The sequence below is a fragment of the Lissotriton helveticus genome, chromosome 2_1 (assembly GCF_964261635.1).
Source record: "Lissotriton helveticus chromosome 2_1, aLisHel1.1, whole genome shotgun sequence".
In the NCBI taxonomy this organism is placed as follows: Eukaryota; Metazoa; Chordata; class Amphibia; order Caudata; family Salamandridae; genus Lissotriton; species Lissotriton helveticus.
This window is the reverse complement of record NC_136059.1, coordinates 249,023,668-249,049,256: the sequence shown is the minus strand read 5'-3', so window position 1 is coordinate 249,049,256 and position 25,589 is coordinate 249,023,668. Positions and strand designations below refer to the sequence as shown.

General features: G+C 47.5%; 1 protein-coding gene across 2 annotated transcripts in view; it reads left to right on the top strand.

Moving 5' to 3' along the window:
- The window catches only part of LOXHD1 (lipoxygenase homology PLAT domains 1), a 1,099,077-nt gene that overhangs the window by 54,628 nt on the left and 1,018,860 nt on the right, over positions 1 to 25,589 (top strand). For both annotated transcript variants that reach the window (XM_078674764.1, XM_078674763.1), the window contains one exon: positions 20,344 to 20,517. In XM_078674764.1, coding sequence (XP_078530890.1) covers positions 20,344 to 20,517 — 174 coding nt within the window. The remainder of the gene's footprint in view (positions 1 to 20,343; positions 20,518 to 25,589) is intronic.

Sequence of the window (25,589 nt, the reverse complement as noted above, 5' to 3'; positions counted from 1 at the left end):
GTCACTAGAGATAGGGTACCACGTGATGAACTTCAGTCGGCAATCATTTACTTTTTTCAGCTGAACCAGCCCCAGGCAACCTCCCCCCTGAACAACTTGGATGCATTTAAAGTCGTTCTCAGGGGTAAATGCATTGAGCTAAACTCTACATTGAACAAAAAGAGGGTTAGAGAGCGAGAGGCTTTAGAGGCTGAGCTGGAGGGAATAATTTTGAGAAAAACAGCTGCAAGAGCACAAGAAGACCCCCACCCAGGCCCTGCAACGTAAACTAAGCTCCCTGAAAGGGAAAATCATGGCGATTTACACCAATAAGGCAGAAAACACCCTACTGCGGCTCCGTCAGATCTCTTAGGCCCAGGGGAGCAAGGTGGGAGCCCACTTGGCTAGACATTTACATGTAAAAAGGAAAAAAGATTACATAGGGGGCATCTGTGACAGAGAGGGCAACATAGTACACGCAGATGAAGATAAGGCAAACGTAATAGGAAGGTTCTATATAGAGCTCTATACAGGTTCACCTACAGATATGCATGCACAACATCAGTACCTGCACTCACTTGAATTCCCCAAGTTCCGGCATCATGGAATGATCAACTAAACTCCCCTTCCACCGCCGAGGAGGTTGGGAAGGCGATTGCAAAACCAAAGCCCAACAAGTCCCCAGGGCCAGTTATCCAGACGTCCCACTTCTATAAAACCTATGCAGCAGAGATCACCCCGCACCTCACCTCTCTATTTAATGCAATAGCCAAGGGGCGCATGGTGTAAAACTCAATGGCTGAAGCAGTGATTACTGTAATTCCTAAGGCTGGGAAAATCCTCAGAACTGCGCCTCCCACAGGCCCATCGCACTGCTAAATCTAAATGCCAAACTATATTCCGCCATATTAGCTGCCTGACTAGAGGACCTGATGCCAGAACTAATCCACCCTGATCAATCGGGTTTCAGAAAGGGGAGGCAGATCCACAACATTATCCGTAGGATAATACATTTAATAGAAAAAGTAACCAGGGCCTGGACGTGAAAAGGCTTTTGACAGGGTAGATTGGTCATTCCCCTTCCGCACCCTAGAACAATTTGACTTTGGGAGGGGGTTTATTGATATGATAAAGGCTAATTACTCACACCCACACTTGAGAGTGCAGGTGAACGGGATAAGTTCGCTCCTGTTTCCCTTAGATAGAGGTACGAGACAGGCTTGCCCGCTCTCGCCCCTTCTGTTTGCTTTAAGCATTGAACCATTGGCGGCGCAGATCAGGGCAACCCTGGAGATTAAGGGGATAGGCTTTGGCAGGGAGGAACACAAACTGTCATTATTTGCTGATGACACTCACTAACCCCGGGCCCTCATTGCAGGCGCTACAGACCCAATTGAGAATATTTGAGAGCGTTGCCAGTTTCAAAGTAAATCAGGCTAAATCTTCAATTTTAAATCTTACAGTTCCAGATGGAGGGGCTTACATTCTCCATGAGCAGGCAACATTTCAGTGGGCCAAGCACTCTCTTCATTACCTGGGAATCCAGCTCACACCGCGGTTGGAGGACCTCTACAGGGCCAACTATGCCCCATTAATGTTGCAACTTCAACAGGATCTTAAACGTTGGAGACCCCTCTACATGTCTTGGCTTGGGCGAATAAATGCAATAAAAATAACAGTGTTACCAAAGCTACTATATATGTCCCAAGCACTGCCAAACGACCTAGAACGGGACTTTGTGCCCAGACTTCGCTCCCTCATCACCAAGTACATGTGGCAGAATGGTAGGCGCGTCTTCCTTTTCATACACTATGTGGCACAAAGGGTGAGGGCGAGGGCACTCCTGGATTTCAGTATGTACTACAAAGCTACTCAACTGAGGATCATCGCAGAGTCAGACAAGCACTGACTACACATGGACATGGCAATAGTGGTGAGAACAATCTGGGATGTGCTTTGGAAACACAAGAAAGATAGGCCTGCTAATGCTTATATCAGCACACCAACACGAACCACACTCAAGGTCTGGGATGAGGTCACGAAAGGCGGGGTGGACGTCTTTTCCTTCTCCCTGCACCCCAATTCACTTCAACCCAGAGTTTCCCCCAGCTCTGTGAGAGAGTCCGTTTGACGCTTGGAGGGAGGGAGGGTGCCTGCTGCTTTCAGACCTGTTCCATAACTATGATATACTCACATTTGAAAACTGCCAAAGGGACTTCCACGTACCATCCAGCGAACACTTTCATTACCTACAGCTCAAACACTGGATATTGCACCCACAGATCAGGGAAGCAGCCACGTGAGAATGAACACCAATAGAAAACTTTGTGTGGAGGGTGGGACATATGAAAGGGGTGATCTCTTTCTTATATGGCCTTCTACTTTCAACACTACACTCACCAAGTGGTCGGGAGGGACATCGCGGCAAAGAAATGGAAACTCTTATGATCAGACATAGCTAAGAGTAGTCACTCCCTGGACTTGAGAGAAAATTATAAAACCCTCTTTGATTGGTACATGTACCCCACTAAACTCAAAAAGATATTTCCGGAAACCTCTGATCTCTGTTGGCGGGGATGTGGTCTCCTCTGGGATTTTCACATTTGTTGGGACTGCCCCACGATCAAAACAGTTTGGGAGGAAATCTTGTCACATATTAAAGATGTGTTAGGGTACCCGATCACAACGTCCATAGAAGGAGTCCTCTTGGGCATTAGAGACCCAAAATACCAAACGAAAGCAGGAAAAAGGCAATAATGTGGGTCTACATAGGGACCGCCAAAACGGAAAAAGCTGCGCGTGGAAAAATAAAGAAGCTCCAGCCTTGTTTCAAGGGCATTCCCGCCTTTGGAGAATACTCTCCATGGAAAGATTAGCAGATATCTTTAAAGATGAATTTACAAACTTTGAACACAAATGGGGTCCGCTGGTCCCGTACCTTACACAGGATCTTCCCTCGTTAAGGGCCATGCACTTGTTCCAGTTCTAGGTCAAATCAAGAGCAACCGCGAGTGCTCCAGTGACCTCCTGTGGTCAATTCGTTAGAGCAGAGAATGGACCCTGCAGTCCGGTAGCGTACTCCTGGTATCTTGCAACACTCTGATAGACTAGTCCGCATACCACGAAGTCACCACCACAGTTGTTTAAGGGATGGGTTAAGGGTGGGGCGAGTTAGTTGGGCAGGGGTTATAAGGACTTAAGACTCAAATTGTTCTAAGCATTGGATTAATAAGAAGGGCACGTATGTGACCGTTGGTTTGGGATAAAGGCACCGACAAATGAAGACTGTATACTCTCATTAGATTGTAACGAGATTGTGAGGAATGTTCTTCATACACAATGTAATGCCTCCTGAAATGATAAGCGAGATTGATAAAAAGATTTTTGAGAAAAACAGCTGCAAGATCATGTTTGTCATTTCTTTTCACAATATCCACTGGTCTTCTGCTTTCTGGTCAGACATATTGAGCTTTGTAAATAACACATTTAAGTAGTGATAAATCTGGGCATTTTTAACAATAGAAAGTCTGTGATTTCTTCTCCGCATGAAAGAAGTAGTCGTTTTTTAAAGGGTAATCACTGACTTGGAGATTTGTGTGAAGCTAATTGATCATATAGAACATCCTAAAAAATGATGAGCTAGTTGTATGAAGGCATTTTGCTTTCAAAAAAGGTCCAATTTGCAAAATGTTACTTAAACTTTAATTTCAAATTTGTTTTATTGATTTTAAGAGCAAGAAAGACAGGCAATGCAAAACAGTAGGTATGCAGTAGGCTTATATAGCGAGCGGGACAGACAGGCACGTCTTCTCTATGAATCTTCAAGGAAGCAGATAAACCTAGCCTACACAGAGGCGCATTGCAGACGCGTTGGTGAAGGTGCCATGTAAGAATGTCAATCGAACAGAACAGTAAGAAGAACCTATCCCCCCACCCTTCACCCAACATTACCCCCCTCCCACCACCCCGACCAGTATGCCAGTTGTCCGGAGCCTTCATCATAGCACGCTCAGGTTGGTGTGTATTAAGGTGTTCAAGTTCGTGGCGGATCTCGTGGTGGTTCCGTGAGCCGCAGAATGCGGAGATATTTCGGGCACGTGATTTCGTAAAATTCTCTGGACAGGAGGGACAGGAGGGACAGGAGCGGTTGCCAGGCAAGAATGTCAATCGAACAGAACAGTAAGAAGAACCTATCCCCCCACCCTTCACCCAACATTACCCCCCTCCCACCACCCCGACCAGTATGCCAGTTGTCCGGAGCCTTCATCATAGCACGCTCAGGTTGGTGTGTATTAAGGCGTTCAAGTTCGTGGCGGATCTCGTGGTGGTTCCGTGAGCCGCAGAATGCGGAGATATTTCGGGCACGTGATTTCATAAAATTCTCTGGACAGAAGGGACAGGAGCGGTTGCCAGGCCTTCTGGAATGAGTTAGCCGTGTGTGTGAGCGTGGCCTGGATACGTTCCATGCCTAACGTGAACCACAGTTTATGCAGCCAGCCAGTGTGGGTGGGTATGGTGGTGGATCCCCACAGTGACATCAACGTGTTGTGACGGCGCCTTCATGGCAATGCCCATCTGTTTGCCAGGAGGTGACCTCAAGGGAAATGTGAGTGCGTTAGGCAGCCCTAGGATTGTGTATACAGGAAAGCGCGGGATTTCAGTTTCAAATGTGGAATCGATATCGTCTAAAACCGCTTTCCAGTACCCTTGCAGAGCGCGGCATTCCCACAGGAGATGGGTCAGAGTGCCCTTTTCACCACAGCCCCGCCAACGCAGCGCGCTTTGAAGAGGATTGCCCTGGTTGAGTCTTGCCGGGGTAAGATGCCAGTAGATGGCCAGTTTCACCGCCGATTCCCTGGCACTAGTATTACGAGTGGTGTGTGCAGCTCTGTAGTGTATAAACCCCCACTCCTTGGGCGATAATGTCCTTCCGAGGCTCTGATTCCCAGCGTTTCTGTCCCACCGTCTTACCTGGGCCGGCTACGGGGGATAACATCTTATAAAGGTCTGGGATAAGGTGCCTATCCGAGTCTTTCGTCACCAGCCATTTCTCGAATGGCGTCATTTGCCGAGCAACTAGGGGAGCGCAATCCGGGTGCAAGAGCCAGTGGCGGAGTTGGAAGTATTGGAACATGTGAGGTTTGGTCACTCCGTAGGCTCGCGTGATATCGGCGAGGGGGAGAAAACCCTCCATGTCAAAGAGATGGCCGGCCGAGCGGCAGTCTGTACCACGCCATTGTAGAAAGGCACGAGGATCAGTGCCCGGCGGGAATTCTGGATTGTCAAAGAGCGGAGTGAGCGGGGAGGGGAAAGTCATCAGGCCCCTCTTGACCGCCACCATGTCCCAGGTTTTCATGATGGTGCGTGTGATAGGGGAGCGGAGGAGGTATCGTGGTCTATGCTGGCGGGCAAGAAATGGGATCTTCCACAGGGACGTCTAAGCCATCGCCCTGTCTTGAAATAGCCATCTCTTTTCGGACTCAGGCCTGTACCACTCCACCAGGTAGCGGAGCTGTGAGGCCTGAAAATATTGCAGGAGGTTAGGGATCCCGAGGCCCCCCTCATCAACACCTCTGTGAGCCACCTGTTTGTGCAGCATTGCGCGTTTCCGTTCCCAGATGAACTGGCGGAGCGCGTTTTGTAGATCGGCAAGCGCACCCGGCGGCGGCAGTACTGGGAGGGTCTGGAAGATATATAAGATCTTGGGTAAGGCTGACATTTTTATTGCCGCTATGCGGCCTAGCAAGGAGAGGGGTTGCTTCGACCATCGTGCGAGGTCGGCTCGGATTTGGGAAGTAAGTGTTGTATAGTTAAGGGTCACCGTTGAGGCCGTGGAGGAGGTAAGAGTGATCCCCAGGTATGGGAGCTGCGTGGAAGTTTGTAGGTCGCAGCCAAAGTCAGGCGTCGGGGTGTTAGGGTGGGCGTTGCTGCCCAGGGGTAAAATCAGGGATTTCCCCCGGTTGATTTTAAAGCCAGACACCGCTCCAAAGCTCTCCAGTTCCTCCAGGAAGGCAGGTATAGAGCTGGACGGTCGGTCTAGAGCAGTGATAATATCATCGACATAAAGCCCCACTACGTGAGGTTCATGACCGAAGGAGACACCGCTAATGCAAGGATTGTCACGGATTTTCTGCGCCAGGGGTTCCACGTACAGGGCGAACAGAAGGGGCGAAAGAGGGCACCCTTGACGCGTGCCCCGTTGTATCTCGAAGGGGTCTGATTTAAGGCCGCCCAGTCTGACCCGGGCCATAGGGTGGTGGTAGCAGCTCGCAATCCAGGCTTGAAATCGGTCGCCCAACTGGTATCGCTGCAGGACCTTCTGCAAGTAGGTCCAATCGACTCGGGCGAATGCCTTCTCCGCATCGATAGCCAGTAGCACCGAGTCCAATTTCTGAAAGTGAGTTTTATCCACGAGGTGCAGTAGCCGTTTGGTATTATCGCTGCATTGGCGGTTTGGGACAAAGCCCGATTGGTCCGGTTCGAGGATACCCGGCAGGCAAGGGCCCAGACGGGCCGCTAATACCCCCGTGAACAGCTTCAAATCTAAGTTAACTAAGGAGATGGGGCGGAACGCGGAGCAATGTGTCGGGGGTTTGCCCGGCTTGGGCAACACCTATGTCAGCTGCCAGCATGTCCGGCGGAATGGAGCTTGGACCCGTGAAAGAGTTAAACAACCTCGTGAGTACTGGAGCTAGTACCTGGCCGAAGAGTTTGTAAAAGCCTGATGAAAAGCCATCAGGGCCTGGCGATTTGAGCGGGCGGAGGCGTGAGATAGCGGCTAGGACTTCGTCAGAACGAATAGGAGCGTCTAAGGCCTCCGTTGTCGCTGGGCACAGCGGTGTGATTTCCGCCGATTGCAAGTACGCGTCGACGGCGGCTGGCGATACTTTATCCTCGCTATACAGGGAGGCGTAAAAGGAGCGGAAGGCGTTAGCCACCTGTGCATCGTCGGTGAGAGTGTCACCGGAGTCGTCCAGGAGAGTGGTGATTTTGGAGCGTTGAGTCTTGGCTTTTAAGGCGCTGGCTAGAAGGCGCCCGGTGCAGTTGCCTCCTACGTAGTACATATGGCGGAGACGAAGAGCGGCAAATTCCGTTCTGTCAGTGTCGAGGCTGGCTAGTTGAGCTCTGGCAGCTTTCAGTTGACGCCAAATTCTCGGGGCACAGGTGCGGCTATGAACACTTTCTAGTTCAGCTACTTGTGCTGTGAGGTCAGCTCTCTTGTCTTTGCGAATCTTGGCGTCAGCAGCTGCGATGGCGATCAGTTCCCCCCTGACTACGGCTTTTAAGGCTCCCCAAAGGGTCGACACCGAGACTGCGGGGGTATCATTTGTGGCGAGGTAGTCCGAAATGCAGGTATGAATTTGTTAAATAACGGCCGGTCTCTGTAAAAGGGGTTCGTTGAACCTCCATGAGCCAGGGGTACGTGGTGTCTTGGGTATATTGAGTGTCAGCTCCACCGCATCGTGGTCTGAGAGGGCCGCTGGGACTATGGAAACCTCTGTAACGTGAGGGACTAGTTCTGAAGAGCCCAAGAAGTGATCTAGACGCGCGTATGTGTGGTGTACATGGGAATAAAAGGTGAAGCGCGCTGTGTTGGGGTGCGCCGTCCTCCAAAGATCTAGAAGACCCCTCTCTCGCAGCCAGGACCCGCCCGCCTCTGAAAGCACGCCAGTATCTCCATAGCGGTGCCCAGACCTATCCTTATTCGTGTCCATGACTAAGTTGAGGTCCCCCCCAATGAGCAGCTGAGAGTGAGGTGACTGTAGTGTTTCGGAGAGTGCAGTTTTCAGGAATGGTACCTGACCTGTGTTGGGAGCGTAGATGGAGCCTATCGTCAGTGTGCTATTCCCTATAAGGAAGGTGTAGGCCAGGAGGCGTCCCTTAATCTCCCCCACTTTAGCCCCCACCCGGCCCCGGAAACGCCGGGATTCGAGAACGGCCACCCCTGCCTTCTTAGACGGGAGAGAAGAGAAGTATTGCTGAGGAAAAGCCCGGGAGCGCATTCTGTGACAGTCTTTAGTCAGGAGGTGGGTTTCCTGCAGTAAGCAGATGTCAGCTTCTGAGTGTTCTAAGTAGGAGATGACTGCTCTTCTTTTAATCGGATTGTTGAGGCCTTTTACATTGAGAGACAATATCTTAAGTGTATCAGTCATCATGGGAGAGCACGAAGATGTCCGAGCTTAGCAGCGCAGGTCGCTGTTGCGCGTGATAAGCTATAGTTAACACCTGAAACCTGTAGGAGTCCCTTGGCATACTGGTCCCCACCCTCGTTCCCCGCCCCGCCCTACCTGCAACACTGGACCCCCCCTTGTCCCCCGTTCCCAACCATCCCTGAGGAACCACCCCCACCCCAACAGAGTGAACCTCCCCAGCCCCAACAGAGCCCCCCTCAACCCCCACGTTCACCCCCCAACCTCCCCAGAACAAACCCCAAAACTAGAACTATTCAGAGTCTCGGGCCTATTCGTGTATGACACAGGTCCGTAGAAAGTCAATAGAAAGGGTACCATGGTAGCGGCCGAATCGGCGGCCCCCCGACCTGTTGCCCCAGGTAATTATAGTATGAAAGAAAACCCCCAGGGTAACAGTGCCTTACAGATCGGTTGCAGTGTTGTCCGCCACTTCTTGCACAGCCGCTTCACGTTCTTGAGCGACTGTGGCCGGGTCCGGTTTCGGGATGGATCTCGGGGATCGCCTCCGTCGCACTGTCTGCCAGCCGTCCCCTGTTCGCCGTGAGGAGTCATCTTGTGATCTGTGTGGGGATGTTTCTCTAGATCCGGGCCCTTCCGGCATTTCAATGTTCAGTAGAGCACAAGTGTCGCGGAGGGATCTGAGTTGATGAAGCGAGCCTTTCCATTTAAAGATCAGGCGGAACGGGTGACCCCAGGAGTAGGGTATACCATTGTCTCTCAAGAAGTTTGTTGCTATCCGGAAGGATTTACGTTTCTGCAGAGTGATGGCGGAGAGGTCTTGGAAAAGAGCTATGGATTCGTCCCGGAAACGGATAGGCTGTGTCCTTCGGGCTTCGCGCATAATGCGTTCCTTTAGGGGAAAGTCCGGGAGGAAGGCCAAGATGTCCGGTGGAGGAGCTGGCGCTCGGCGCGCCATACCAACTCTATGTGCTCTGTCAATTCGTATCGCGAATTCCTGAGGCTCACCCAAGATCTCCCGGAACAGTTCTTGCAAATATTCGACCAGATTGTTCTTCTCAGCTTTCAACGGGACTCCGCGGACCCGTATGTTGTTCCGCCGGGAACGGTTCTCAAGGTCTTCTGAGTGCGATTGTAAGTCCACCTGTTGGTCCTGAAGCCGAAGAATCTCCTGCTGCAGCCTTTCCACCTCCATGCTGCGGGATTGGTCCGCCTCCTCCACCGAAGCCACCCGCTCGCCCAAGCCGTCCAAGTCTCGGCGTAGCTCCCGCTGCTCCCCCGCCATTTCCTGTTTCAGGGGATGAAAGTCCTCCCTCAGAGTGTTGAAGAGGGAGGCTAGGAAGGCTTTAGTGATGGGGGTAAAGTCATACTCCTGTCCCTGGGGGCTTGCCAGAGGCTTCGGGGAGACCACTGCCTGGGTCTTCTCCCCCTTCGGTGCGTTTTTGTGCAAAAGATCCACGATGTTCCGAGTCCCTTTGCGATTGGAGTGAGCCATGTCGTCGAAGCAAGGGACCCGTAGAACCGGACCGAGGGAGCAACAGGGACTCGGTTGGCGCTTCGTCGATATGAGGTGCAGAGTCCGTGAGATCTGGCGGGCTCTCCGGTGTTGTCGTGTGGAAGGCGCCGGGAGCAGGATGCGGCAACCCGGTAGTGGGGCGTCTAGACTTCTTCAGGCAGTAGGCGGAGGCCAGGCGGGATGTCCGTGGAGGAGTCTTGCAGGGCACCTAGGGTGGGCGTTCTGGAGGATACGTGCAGGCTTCCTCGGGCAGCAGGGCGGGGCTCTCGCCGTGAGTGTAGCGGGATCAAGGCGGGTAGTGCCAGTCCTCTGATGGTGGGGTACATATGTCTGTCCGGAGGCAGGGGGCTCCGCCAGCGGGGGTGTTCAGCACATTGCAGCACTCGTGGACGCCAAGGACGCTAGTCTCCCCCAGGTGCTTATGAGCAGGCCCCAAGCCGGGGAGCAGGGTAGCAGGCCGGCCGCCCACCGCGCGATTGTCCCATGGGCACAATCGGGCCCTCTAATGCCCCCGGAGGCAGGTGCTCTTACCATGTGCGTCGTGGCTGGGCAGAGTAGCGCTGGGGTGCACGCAGGTGCGTCTTCGTTGGTCGGAGCCAGGGGGCATCAATGGCAGAGCAGGCTCTCGTGAGGGTCGAGTCCCAGCAATGGGCCCACGTGGCTCCGAGTTCGATGCAGGCAGGGGGTTGTGGGCATGGAAGATGGCGTGGGAGGCCTCAGGTGTAGGCGCCGCCCGGGCGGGTCCGTTGGTGTATGCAGGAGGCGCTTGAAGTCACCCGGTCTACTGTGGCCCGTCGCTGCAGAGTCAGGCCCCGCGCCGGGGCCTCAGTTATGGCGCTGCCCCATCGGGAGAGCCGGCTGTGGCGGGCGGTCCTCCGTCGATGCAAGGCCACAGGTGGAGGGTCCGGAGCGGTCTGCGGGCTGTGGGCGATCGGGAGGTGAGGAGTGGCAGCTCCGCACAGACCCGCCTCCGCAGGAAGGGGTCCCGCCCGCCCTCAGTACAGGCCCGGAGCCAGGGACTAAAGTAGCGGGGACCCGCTGGAACCACGCGCGGTCCCCGGGAGCACAGATCGCCCAGCGCCGGTCGCGCCACCACCGCCGAGGTCCGGACGTCTCTCACCGCCCCCGGCAAGTCTGTGTTGAGAGTCCGCGGGCTGCTCCTCCGTCGCAGGCTCCGCCGGACAGCTTCAGCTCCGCGCCGCCATTACGCTGATCTCGCCGGCGGCGGTCGTAGTAGGGTGTAGGTGTCCGCCGCTGCTCTGAAACGCGACCAGGAGCGTGTCGCGATGGGGTACCACCCAATGGTGCAAGTTTGAGCAGGTTTTGGGGGAATTTCAGCAATTTACACCGTGCTATGGGGCATAGGGCCGGGGAGCCACACGAAGCACGTCCGTTCAGGCCGCCATCGAAGCCACGTCCCCGTTACTTAAACTTTTAAAAAAGATTTAATTGCATCCAGTTTTTTATCATGGAAAAGGGACTGCATTAAATAAAAATGATTGCTTCATTTAAAGGAAATCAAAGACATGGTGGTCTGCAACCCAATATGATTTGGTATTTTGCCAGCCGGCCTATTAGTACATAGGTTGTTTTGTAAAATACCACACTGGTCGCAAAAATATTGAATGCAGATTGCGACTAGCATTTTTCAATCAGTGTTACGCACATCTGGTCCACTAATTGAAAGTAATTGGAGTGAAAAGAGTAAAGAACTAATAAACAATCAAGAGATGAGAATTAGGGATTCGTGGCTCAAATGGTTAGAGCGGCAGACCCTGATGCAGAGGTCTGGCCCGGGACCAGGGTTCAATTCCCGCCTCAGCGGCTCTTGGACTCAATTTCCCCGGACCTGATAATTCTCGCCCCGGTGTCTAGTCTAATCATGGGTCCCACTCTGTGACTCTGGGCAATAGCTTGCTTAATCTCCACAATGGCCCCAGCAGCGCTTGGTTGCCTGGCTTCACTTTAGGGGTGCCCAGGAGTGGACATTTCACAGGAAAGCCAGGATGGGTTCCACAGAGGTATGAATACAGCGCTACGAGGCCTCCGGGTAGAAGTGCGCTATATAAATACTATACATTTACATTTACAGGGATCAGTAGCTACTGTCGTGCAAGATAAAGATACCGGGTATTTCGAGCCTTGGTTTTGCTGTTTTAGTGCCAATGAACAGCAAAGACCAGGTTGCCCAGCTGCAGTTTTCATATCAGATAAAGATTTCTATGTATAATGTGGAATCCCAGTCTTTTAAATGGATTTCACGGGCAGTCATTAATAGAAGAGTAAGGGGGCATCTGGGAATGGGTTTTCCTTTCCTCTACTTATTTGTCCTACCAAGGGCCAGATTTTCAAGATGGTCGCGCAACGCAGCACAGCCACCAAAGAGGCTGCACTGCGTTGCGTGATAGGGAGGCGAGCAGGAGAGCACCTTATCTTCAGAGATATGGCTCTTTCCTCCCCTTTCCCTTGCACCAACGCTGATTTCAGCTGCCCTGCGCCGGGCACACACCTTAGCGTCACAGCGCTAAGGTACTTGCCTGAATCTCGCATAGGTTTTGTACAGCAAGAGTGCCCTTCCTGTACAAAATACTATGCCTATACAAGTTTCAAAGCTGTTCCCACTTTGTATGTGTGCTGCACGTTCAAAGTTGGAAAAGCATGGAGCAATGAAATAATTTCTCCTGTTAGCACCTCCTTTGAAGTGGCGTTAGCTACTGGCACAAACCCTGTCTCCAATTCTTTGTAGATAGGGTTTTGCTTCAAAAGGCATGGATGGTTGCATAGAAAGGCCCATGTACCCTTCATGTAACGCACACTCGACGCTGAGTAACGCAAAAGAGTGCTTCACGCTGCGCTACTTTTAGGGTGCTTTCAATATTTTGCACTGGTTAGTGTCACTTTTGTGATGCTAACCCAGCGCAAATTGTTTGAAAATCTACCCCCAAGTGTGAATGAGTAAAGCTGGCTCTTGATATAGCTCTTTAAACTTTAGATATAACTTTTTTATTGCTCTAGGAGCATTTTGAACACGAGGGCCTGTTTATAACGGTGAATAGTGCCTGGACTCCAGTTGAAACCAAATTACATAAATCCACATATGATGGGAACATGTAGTTATTCTACCATGCTGGAGAGCTGGATGAGTTTAGCTTGACAGCTTTAGTTGTTGCTAGAGCTTATGTCAGTAACCCAAAAATGACAACAATGATATTCAGAATGGGGATTTGGTGCAGTCACCTTCAGAGAGTGACTTGCTGTGTCATTTTATGTTTTAGGAAAAACAAAAAAATTGGCCAATACTGAGCCTATTATACAACGTTCTTGACAAAAGTACCACTATGAATAAAACATACCGGTCCGTAATTTTACTAACGTCACTAGTTGTTTTATTTCTTTAACACTAGTATGCATTTAATTTCTGATTTTTTTTAGACACTTTTTTTTGCATGTACAAATGTTTTACCAAAGAACAACACAATGAATTTACATATATACAATATTTATACACAACACATCCTACCTAAACCATTAATACATCTCTCATTCCTATGTACACAAAAAACAATATATAATATAAACTCCTGTCACAAAAAGTATCTGCAAGTTGCTGCGCAACTCGAACGAATTGAACAAATTTTGCAGCTATTAAAGTTCAATACAAAGGGAATTGACTTCACTGATTAGCAAATTCAGAGTAGTGTTAAATAAAGATTGACAAGAGAGTACTGTCCAGCTTAAGGCAAGTCAGGTCGGTCGACGCGTTTCGAGCTCCTGCGTTATATGGAGTTCTCATCAGGACCAATACGTTTTCTAAAAGAAAACCCAAACATACTCTGTGTTGTATTACAGGTGCACTGCCTTCTAATATAAAGGTGAGTGCACGTTTCCTTACCCCGCAGTGAACTAACCACCTAGGCTCATGTTAGTTAGACGGTCATGTTTTGTCTCAATGTCTTTCTATGTAGTGCCACGACGCGATTGAAGATTGGTCTCGTGGAAGTTCTTTGGTCCAAATGGTGTGACCTTAGTGCAAGGTATGGCTGTTTAGTGTGGAATGGCGGTTTCTCACTTTGTGTCTTTTGATTTAGCCACCTTGGGAGTGTCCTAAATTTGTTGTTTGGGTTTTCTTTTAGAAAACGTATTGGTCCTGATGAGAACTCCATATAACGCAGGAGTTCGAAACGCGTCGACCGACCTGACTTGCCTTAAGCTGGACAGTACTCTCTTGTCAATCTTTATTTAACACTACTCTGAATTTGCTAATCAGTGAAGTCAATTCCCTTTGTATTGAACTTTAATAGCTGCAAAATGTGTTCAATTCGTTCGAGTTGCGCAGCAACTTGCAGATACTTTTTGTGACAGGAGTTTATATTATATATTGGTTTTTGTGTACATAGGAATGAGAGATGTATGAATGGTTTAGGTAGGATGTGTTGTGTATAAATATTGTATATATGTAAATTCATTGTGTTGTTCTTTGGTAAAACATTTGTACATGCAAAAAAAAGTGTCTCAAAAAAATCAGAAATTAAATGCATACTAGTGTTAAAGAAATAAAACAACTAGTGACGTTAGTAAAATTACGGACCGGTATGTTTTATTCATAGTGGTACTTTTGTCAAGAACGTTGTATAATAGGCTCAGTATTGGCCAATTTTTTTGTTTTTCCTGTTATTTCGGCTTAGCCTTACTGTTCATTAGCCAAAGCCCTGTTTTGTTTTTCTCATTTTATGTTTTAGGTCAGCCCACAGCTTTTTACGAATTTTTAGCATTTTATTTTTTTTATTTTTTGGTGAATGAAAAAAACGAAATCTTTTTACTAACCTCATATCGACCTGGCCAAACTCGGCAGGCACTGCCGCCAGTCTGTCCCCTGGACAGGCATCCACACACAGTGTGTCCAGGTGGCTCGAGGTCCCATCTTGGTGAGCCTTGGTGTAAGGGAGGCAACACGTAGAACAGAAACACTCCCCTTTGTTATGCATGGGACCTGTAATTCACAGGTTCAAATCCAACCAGTAGCACCTGAATCATTAGGTAATTTGTGTACTGTTAAATTGACAAAACGTGGGATAATATGGTGTGAAAATATTCAGTGGCGGCTGGTAGAGAACAGTGATGGCGGGGTGGGGTAAGATGGTGAGTAGGGAAAAAAAAGAGAAAAGAAAACTTTCCTGGAGGTTGCCGTCGCCTGCAGGAACTAGAAAGCACACAGCCTCCCAGAATCCCCTGACCAATCACAACGCTGCCTTACAGCAGCTTTGTGATTGGTCTGAGCGCTGTGTTTCGGCACTCAGAGAGGGACTGGGAGGCTGTGCATGTTCTCCACCCAGGTTGTACAATATAGCCTGTCTAGAACATGCAAAGTGCACATGACGTTTTGGCCGGCCCTAGACGGCTACTTAAGGTGCAGCCACCACTCCTCCTCGGCCCGCCCTATCAACCTGGCTGCAGTGCAGCTGCAATACTCAAAATGATAATAACGTTTAGTTATTATCATTTTATTTTTCCTTTGCACTGCTTTAAAGCAGTGGGGCGACGCTCCTCCGCCTTAGCAGAAGAGCCGCCCCTGGAAATATTGATTTTTATTATCTTGGGTCTGTGGAAAAAAACATTCATGCTCTTTGAGTAAATCTTTCTTTGCACGCACTGAAAGAAGGTGTATAAGTTATCCTTTAGCATGTGACACTATGTGACTTTAGTTGTGCAGGACTGCATGGTGTGTTGCAGCTCTGAGATGCTTGGGGGGAGGGGGAGGTCTGACTTAGTGTCCTAAAGGACCTAAAGCTCCTATACGTCGTTTCAACTTCAGAACACCTGCCTGCCATGGAGATACTGCAAGGTGGCAATGGAGTTAACATGGCTGTTTTGTTGCTGGTGGGTGTCTCAGTTCACCTTTTAAGGTCTGGTTAGACTTCTTTAGCTGTTGCTAGAGGTCATGTCAAGGTTTCTCCTGTTGACAGAGGTGTATATTGATTAAGCACTCATTATTAAAGGCAAGAGATGTGGTTTACAACTGAAAATGCAAACGAGACACATTCGCTTTACAAAAGCCTGTTTTCACATGTTGCCCAGGAAGGTAAAGGGATTTGCCCAGAAACGCATTAGAGCTGTGATTAAAAGCCAGGTCACCGGATTTCAAGGTCATGGTTTGTAGCCACAAGCTGCCAGTCAGTCTATTTTAAGCACAATGGTGATGCATTCTTTCAAAGGGAATAATTTAAAGAAAAGTTGCAATTCCTTGAGGATTTGACGGCTACCAAAGAAATCAACACGGATTTCTATTTTTCATGTCTTTTTTTAATTTTCCAATTAAGCAATCTTCTATTAAAATATTATACCTTATTATTATGAAATACTTTTCAACACCTAAAACGAGCTCTTTGCAGCAATGTGAATAGTAACAGATGAGAAGGCGGAACAACATGATAGTGGACAAACGAATTGGGTAAGGATGCCAGACAAAATGGGCTTAGAGTACAAGAGAAGTTACTCAACTGTATAGATTTGGGCAAATCACTGTTTTCATTTTAATTTAATTTGATTGATATAAATACATATTTAACATTGTTGTGGTTATATGCTTAACTGATAGGCAAAACAATGGTTCCCACTTAATGGCAAAACGAGGTCAATCTATGTTTGAGCTAAATAGGATGTACTAATGGTCAGGCAAAATAATGTAGGTAAAATAATTGTATGTCCTACTCATACTCGCATCGCAACCCTACATTGTTTAACCAGTTATATGCGATTTGATATGACAGTATGAAGATTCCTCTCCCATCTAAATCACAACACTTTTCTTACTTCATCTTTGATGGTTTAATAACAGTTCAAATATTGACTGATTACATGTGCACAACAGCATTTCTTTCTGCTTACATATTAAGCATTTATGTTACCCAACTGAGTGATACTTATTTTCGAGACTTGTGAAGAATAAAAGGCTGAGTGGGACCTGCCTTTCTAGGATACAGTGGCTTGCAGATTAAATTCAGATCTCTGAGGATACACTCAACCTACTGAGTTATATTATCAAATGTATGAAAAGGGATTTATAAAGCGCTGTTCTCCTCCAAGGAGTGTCCTGGAGATCAGATAGGCATGTCTTGGATCAGTGGCGGTTCCTGGAGGAATATGACTCGTTACTACGTGAGTCATTACATCGCGTGGCATTACAATGCGGTCGTTACAGCAAGCGTGTTGTTACCACGGCATTGCCATTACTACACAAGTCATTACATCGACTTGCAGTAGCTGGCGAGCTGATATTAGAAATATATAATTTACTATTCCAAGTCTAGCCTACGCAACAGTAGGGAAGGTGTTGGAATAATCTATACTATTCCTAATGTTAACGCGCCATCTACTGCAAGTAGATGTAATGACTTGCGGAGTAATGGCATTGCGTGCTAACAACGCGATCGCTGTAACGACCGCGTTGTAATGGCATCGCGGTGTAATCACCGCAATGTAAAGGTCCTTTCCCCTCCTTGAGGGAGTGCTGCGGGACAGAGCGGGGCAGGGGCAGGATGGGGGTAGTAAACTCCGGAATTGGGTCGAACGGAGTTGAGTAAAGAAATATATAAATAAAACAAATTACATTGCGCGCTGCATCGACGATTTGGCGTTGCAGCACACGCAATGTAATTAATTTTGTTTATTTATTTCTTTACTCAACTTAGTTCGGCCCAATTCTGGAGTTTTCTACCCCCCCACCATGCCCCTCCGTCTCCCCGCCCCACCGCCCCGCAGCACTCCCTCGAGGAGGCGCCACTGTCTTGGATACTATATCATTCTGTGCAAGAATTCATAAATACATTGTGGTCCGGACTCCAAATAGAGATTCTCTTGGCACCCTGAAAATCTTCTTACTGTCCAACGAATGAGCTCTAATTTCCTAAAACAAGAATCCTGGTATCGGTTTCGGGGTAACACCGCTCATCAGCCAGGCTAGTTTGAATCCAGTGGCAACAGAGGAACAGGACCAAGACTGATTTGCATTTGGCTGGGTCTGCACTGGGGTGGCGAAGTGAGCTAAAGAACGCTGATGGATTCAACCCAGATCTGTGACTGAAAAGTTTCGACGCACCTTCCATTATCTCCTTGTGTTTGCTTTATCAATGATTTCAGAATATTCTATCATGGATTGAAGATAAAATATCATTAGTATCATGAAAGATTGGAGGTCATTATCTTAGAAACAAAAATCTAAAATAGACTAAGTACTAGCAATGACTGATGATTAACCCAGCGTTTAAAATGTAATTGAGTACAAACAACGATTGCTGAACATTTACTTAAACCATAAAAATACAGTTGAATGATTGTTAAATAATCTATTATCAGAACATTTAATAGGGTCCTCTTGTGATTTCTGAACATTGTCTTATAAGATAATGTTCAGTGGCACTGGTGTTACTTTGTTGCATCATACTGTTATAAACTACACATTCAGTAGGACAAAATATCTTGACAGATAGCTGAGAAATTCTGGTGATCAACATATAACATTCTTGTATGCTGATTACATTTTGTTGTGTATGTGGGATCCATGGGCAATGAAGCAGGTTGATACTATAGATCTGACTCTATTGAGGTGGAATTATACAACCTGTAGGTAGCTGGGGGCCCAGCTGTATCATAGCGACGCAAATAGAGCAAAGTGGATAAAGTTTTGAGTATGATCAGAAATTCCTTTTGATTCTGGGAGACTCTGTCATTATTGGTCATGGGGAAGATAGCCCTTTCTAAGATGGTTATACTCCCTAGACTGTTTTATTCCTTCCTATACATACCTGTGATACTGTCTCTTTGGTTCTTCAGAGACTTAGATTCCTTATTTTCAGAACTAATGTAGAATGATCAGACCGCGACTCCTGCTGGTTGGGAGTACCTGACTATGAGATCAATTGCACTATGTAACTGGGTGGACTACAGCAGTTACTCTTCAATAAGTTATTTTCCTAGCAAATGGAACCAGGCGAGCCTCCTTATCGGAAGGTTTTCTAAGTAGCAACACACGTATACATCAGGTTCCAAAGCTGCTGAAGTTGGCACAATATTGCTGGGAATCATACGTGATGGGGGCCACAGTTAAATCGTGGTCCACACCTGATCTACCTGAGATTGTTCATATCAGGATATGGTAAGATTGCTTGTCTGAGGTAGTGGGTGATTTATTCAACTCATGAGCTTTACGAACACTCAGGTAGGAGGAACTATAATTTATTAGTGGGGCAATTCCTATTGTATGGCTCAGTGGCCTGTACCTCCTGACTTACTCGAGATTCTGTCATAATGGAACCAGACACAAATAAATTGACAGCAGTGTTACGGTGTGGCGTGGAAGGGAGGACAATGCAATGTGACTTGATATTGGGAGATACCATAGCAGTACTCATAGACATGAAAAATAAATGGTCCATGTACTTGTGGAGAGAGCTAGATGATGTTGAATGGACTAGAGCTATGACACATGTGGCAGTGGACAATTAATTCAAGTCCATCCATTCACTGATTATAGCAGGAATGTACATAGATTAGCAATGGGTGACGTGGCGTTTTTGTATTTCACGGTGGAAGAAACAGAGAAGACTCTACTTAGGAAACAGCCTGACGGAAATTTATCAGACATTCATATAACAAGGCACCATGAATGAATGGTCTGGACAAATCGAATGCATTCTAGACACATTACTGTGAAAATGACAACAGACACATCTGAGCTCATTGGACACGGTGCAATGATTGAGTAACCTCTGGGAAGTGGACTGAGTGAAAGAGAGTTGAGACACATGTAAAAGTCTGGAGTGACAAAGTGGATACAGTGGCGGAGAATAGCATTATCTCGATGACATACCAAGGGTTAATGTCTCAAGTGCATAATTCGAATATTTGTAATGGGAAGAACAGCAAGAGCTGTTCCGAAAGCACCCCTAAATACAAGTACAGGAAGCACCAGTACAAGGGAACTCTTTTACATACTCTTACATGCCTTTGAGAATTACACCAAAATGTCCAACTCCCCAGTAGTAAAAGTGCAAAGAGGGTACAGTACATGAATATTCCCTGATTATTCGAATTTTATTTTCATTTTGGATGTTTTGGAACAAATCACAAAGCCATATAAAAGAGCATTAAAGAGTACTACAGAAGTCTACATTACATACTCAAAAATACCATTGTGAATAGACCCTGATATCTTTAAATTAATTATATCCGGCATTTGCAGCTTGGAACTTTGCTGTTAATTGAGTCGAAAAGTATTAGCGACTTTTACCTTAACCACTTCAGCGCTAATGACAAGGGTAACTCGTCATGGACTTTCCATTGATTTCAATGGAAAGTCAATGGAAGCTCATCAGGTGCCTTAGCAGCCAAGTGGTTAATTTAAATGTCTAATTGGAAAACGCGAGATATGGAAAAACCTAATAAAATTTGTTTAAAACATGCAAATTCAATAGAATGATTGTAACATAACATAAGATGCAAGAGAACTTAAGGATAGTGATTGCTGAACATTGTCTTATAACACAAAGGTCAACAAAAAACCACAATGTCTGCTGAACGTTCCCTTCTAACAAAGAAGTTCAAAAGAACGATTGTTGAACATTCTCTTAGTAAGTGACAATACAATAAATCACCACCAATGACTGCTGAAATAAAGATGCAATGCGATTGCTTCTCTTTCAGGTGTTCATCCGGATGCGAGGCTCTAAGGGAAAACTCAACAAAACCCGTCTTTTCAAGAAAACTGGATCGGACGCTTCTGAGAAAACCAGCGCTTTCAAATTCAGCAAAGGTTCAAATCACACCTTTAAAGTATATGGGCCTGACATTGGAGAAATCAGGGAGATCACCCTGGAGGTAAGCAATCTTCATCAATTGTCCACAATGTCAGTTCAGTATAACTAGAGACAAAAAAACCCAATAATAAATCTCCTGTTATGGTGATAAATCACGTAAATGCTTTAATGTTGAATAGAATTGCAGTCTTTCATATCACAATCAAGTAATACATTTCTTTTATCTTTACCTCACACCAAAAACTTTCTTTCATTAAGAAATTTAAATCCACTATCCTCCAGGATGAGGGACTGTTCATAATATTTCATACGTTTTTACTTGTCAACAAGACACAAGTTGGGGGGACATGCAGTGGCGTAGCTTAGGGGGGACAGAGGGGCTGTTACCCACGGCACCCAAATTTCTTAGGGGTGGAACATTTTAAAAGAAAAGAGGAAGGATACTTGCCTGCCTGGGCGCTGGCAACCCAAGCTACGCCGCTGGCGGACACGTGGCATCCACCCACTATTTTTACAGGGCGAGCGCCGCCCTCCCTGCCAAGAAGTTGGGCCCCAATGGAACGTGCTGAACTTTTCCCAGTGTACGTTGCCTCTTTTCCGTTCTACACTACAGCGTGAAGGGGGGTCTTTATTTCCAACTCCAGCTGGGCCCAAAATAAAGGCCGAATTTAAAGGGTCATTGTGAGAAGTTGGCCTGGTATATGATGTCCACTAATTAAAGTGGGCACCTTGCACCAGTCCAAACAACACTTATGGGGATTTAAGAGGTGAAAGACAACCTTTGAGAGCTATCCAAGTGGTAGCTGTGGAGAGCAGCTGTCATGCTTAGTCTTGAAGGAATGTAAAGCAGCTTATTTTACCAAAATGCAACCTTAATGTACTGATCAAATGAAAGGAGAACCACACAGTATTTATAAAAATATGTATCTATTATTATAACACACCTTAAATTGCTACACGCAGATAAACACAAAGTAAACAATACTGAATCATAGAAACAAATGTAAGTAGCACTAATATTTATTTATTTATTATTTATTTTTACATATTGTAAAATACACAGTTGGCTCCAGGGTTAGACCAAGCCATAACTAAAATAGTGGTACAACTCGAGTCAAGAGAGTGTCTAGAGGTTGTAGAATCACTTGGACCCCAGGGAACCACCCGGAGTGAGTAAGGAGGGACCCCACGGAGGACAGGTGCAGTCTGAGAACATGACTGGGCGCTACGCACAATTCAAAGGGAGAGTTGTGGTTGCAGTTTTAGGGACTCATTTTGATCACAGGCAGATCACCACCGCCGCCCACCAAATGACCCATTTTCACCCTCGCCATATTAGTATGGTGAGGGGCACATCGGCGGACGGTCTTTCGGCAGACAAAAAGACTGTCCGCCGCTTTGGAAAAAGCATATTAGGATACATGCCTTTCCATGGCGGAGACTCCGCCATGAAAAGGAATGAGGGAAATCACCGTGGGGGCCCATTGCGAGCCCCCGAGTTGTGGTGTGTGGGTGGCTGCACTGGGGGGTACCCCTGGTACCCCCCATCATTGCCATGCACAAGGTGTCAGGCACTGCGCGGTGCCTGTCACGTTGTGCATGGCAATGCACAACATGAGCTTTAACATTGCGGCGGGTGCTGTTAAAGCACCGCCCGCTGCAATGTTAAAGTCAAGGATGCGCCTGCCAGTGTGGTGGGCACATCCTAATTTGCCGGTCGGGACTGCCGCAACTTCGGTGGTCGGTCCCGCGCTCCGTTGCGGTAGCGGGCGGACAAAGTCAGCCCACCATCGTAATAGGCCCCTTAGTGTTTAAGGACCCTTACAAGTGGATTACGAGGAAATCCTTTGGAACATAGAAGGTTCGAGAGCCACCCCACCCGTGGATACTGAAGTACCAGAGTTAACTATGCCAGGGAAGCCGGGTGCATAGGGCTGAAGTGGCATTGGAAACCATTGTCGTTCTCAATGAAAGTCTTCAAACAAATGTCACAGCTGGAAAGTAGAAAAGTGTCAGGTGGAACCCACAGGTGGATTCTTGAAGGAAGGAATCTAAAAGCAGAGGGGACAGAGTCTGGGTCACTCAGGAGTGAACAGGGGCTCAGTAGACGAATGCCCACCGATGTAGGTGTGAAGAGTGAGACCTAGACTCTGCTGCCACGGGGACCAGGAGACGTCGAGGATGACCTGGAGCTGGATACAAGCTGCCCCACGAAGGATGGCGAGTGCTGAGGGGTCGGTGTCCGGTGGGAGCACCAACAAGCCTTATCAGCGGCAACCCATGAAGAAGGTTGAGGAAGGTCACGGTCTGGCCCAGCAAAGACCAGCAGACTCACCACAGCAAGGGGAGTCAGGGCAGTCCTGGGGCAACCAGGGAAGCTGAAGAATAGCAGTGTTGTCCCTCAAATGGACCCACAAGCCAAAAAGGCACAGGAGTCATGAGGGGACCTCTAGCAGATTCACAAAACAACAGCTTGCAGGGCACAGAGTGCGAGAAGGCTAAAGTCCTTTATACAAAATGTGCGCAGAGGTTGGGGCTATCGATAGCCCAATGCAGTTAGTTGGGGAACGCCAAAAAGTATATGCACTTGCAAATGTACACAGTGCACAGGAGTTCGGGTTATGCGGTGCCCACGAGGGATACTGGCCTCAAACTCAGTGAGTGGGCATCTCAACCTCAAGGAATGTAGGAACCCACCTCTTGTGTTGCTGGAGCCTTCGGAGTGCACAGGAGCTCAGGATCAGCAGACTGTTGTGTTACGGTGCCTACAAATGCAGGGGAGTGACTCCTTCACTCCAAGGGAGGTACTTCAGTTCTCCTTGATGCTCCACAGGTTCTACATGGAGCCTGTATGGTGTAAGGGTAAAGACGATGCTTTGGACGGAAAGGGAGACGAAGGCAAGCCCAGTTGAAGTCCAACGAAGTCCAGAGTATCTAGACTGTCGAAAGTCAGTGGTTTCCTGATCAAAGTCTTGTCCACGTCGAATCTAGGGTCCTACAGCCAGGTAAGCCCTTTTGTACCCACGGGAGAGGGTTGTACAGATTCAGGGGTCCCTCCCAGAGGGGAGGGTACTTCCATGTCATTTGTCCAGTTTTGTGCCAGAGCAGGAGCCAACAGCTCCCAGGACTGGGTTGAACTGGACTATGCACAGGGACACCAAGTGTGCCCCAGACGCCGACTTTCAGGCCCTTTGGAAGTGCACCCACCCAGCCCCAATACACTAAATCCTGTCTGGGAGGTGGTCACGCCTCCCTTTGACAGGATGCCTATTGTCCTGACTTTCCCTGCTCAAGCTTGGCTCAGCAGCAGGAGGGCAGAAATGTGTCTTTGGTCGGCAGCAACAATTTTCTGCTGCCTTGTCGAGAAGGCTTGTACCGGAAGGACCAGTGAACCCATGAAGCTTGCTTCAGAAGGGTGGAATCATACCTCCACACCGATTACTGGTGTGGAGGTATGATTCCAAGGTGTTTGATACCAAAAACGACATTCTTTGTAGCAGCTGTTTTCGAGATAGCATTTTACACAAGCATATCATGCACCTCTACCTATATGTCTGGCTGCGTCACCAACAACCCGGGAGAATAGTCTCCAGAGGCTCTGCTCATACAGGGGCACCCTCTCACGTAAAACCCAGCACCCTGCCTTCAGGATTGTCAAGGCCTGATAGAGGGGTGACTGATAGCTTTTAAGTGTAGTGACCTATAGATATAGTAAACATATATCTAAAGTAAGTGGTGCAAGTCCAGCTTACAGAGGATGCAATGGCAGGCCTGTAGTTCCATTTAGCATGGCCTGTCATGGGTGGCATAATACATACTTCAGCCCATGGGAGACCTCTGGGGTACCTATGCCCTGGGTAAATGTGTACCATATACTAGGGAATGACAAGGGTATCCCAGTATCTAATCTGGAGTGTACCTAAATTCATAACACAACCAATTTAGGGAGGAATCAGATAGACTGGGGTCCTGATTAGCAGGATTCCAGTCAGACTAGTCAAAAACCAGCAAAACACCAGGCAAAAAGTGGGGGTAACCATACATTTAGATCCTACCTTCCTACAGTAATCAGCTCTGCCTTTCTTCCTGTATGATCCTAGCTAGGCGTTATCTGAACCTTACACATACATGCCAATGCAATGAAAGGTAACCAAAGGCCCACAGCACGTACTTTACAAGTACCTAAGAGAAATTAGGGTCTGGAAACAAGCTTTTGACTGTGTTCAATCCCTGTCTATAAGAGATATGCATGCACTGTAAGAATGTCAGACATATCAGTCTAAACAAATATGTAAACAAATGCCAATTTAAGAAAAGTTTTTTTTTAAATTCCTCTTATAGCGCTACTGATTCCAATGCAGGGTGTCAAAGTGATTTACATCATACTCATACATTATACATTGAAAATAAATAAAACAAGTGTGTACAGCATTGTAAGACAATATGGGTTACCTCGTGCAGGAGTCACACGCCATGATGTCACTTGCATACTCCCTTACGTGGTGAACCCACCAACTTCTTGGTTTTAGGACTTGCGCCCTGCTTGTCAAGTACTTTCCATTTTAACACTTCTGACAACCATGCATTTCAATGTAAGAGGAAGCATCTTGAGCATGTTTCAGCTGAGAAGAAGATAACATGGCTCCTAGTGTAGACTGCTGTGCCTTTCTAGTTCGTTTTAAGAGCTATCAAGAGACATTATTTTCAGACGCATATAGTCTGCGTATGCCACAGCGCCCTTGGCTTTGTACGCTGCAGCGGACAGATGCTTTGATGGTTTTCGCTTGCGTGGGATTCATTAGCAGCTGGGCATTCAAACATTTACTCTATGAATATTTATGTCTTTTTTTCTTGGTTCTGAAATATATTATAGGCAGTTTTGAGGAAATGCACTTCTGTCCATTCTAGATATTACAAGAAGCTGATAATTTGGAATTGGCACATCTCTGTGGCTCATCTGTGCCGCAAGGATGACTACAAGAGTCATTTTTTGGGATAATTCTAAATCCACTTGGGTGGAATTTCTCCAATTTGATCCAGTGTCTGCTTTGGCTGATGGTTTCTCATGGGAAGGGATGGGTGAAACGTTTCAGAAGATCTTTCTATTTAGTAGGGCCCATTAAAAAACACTTT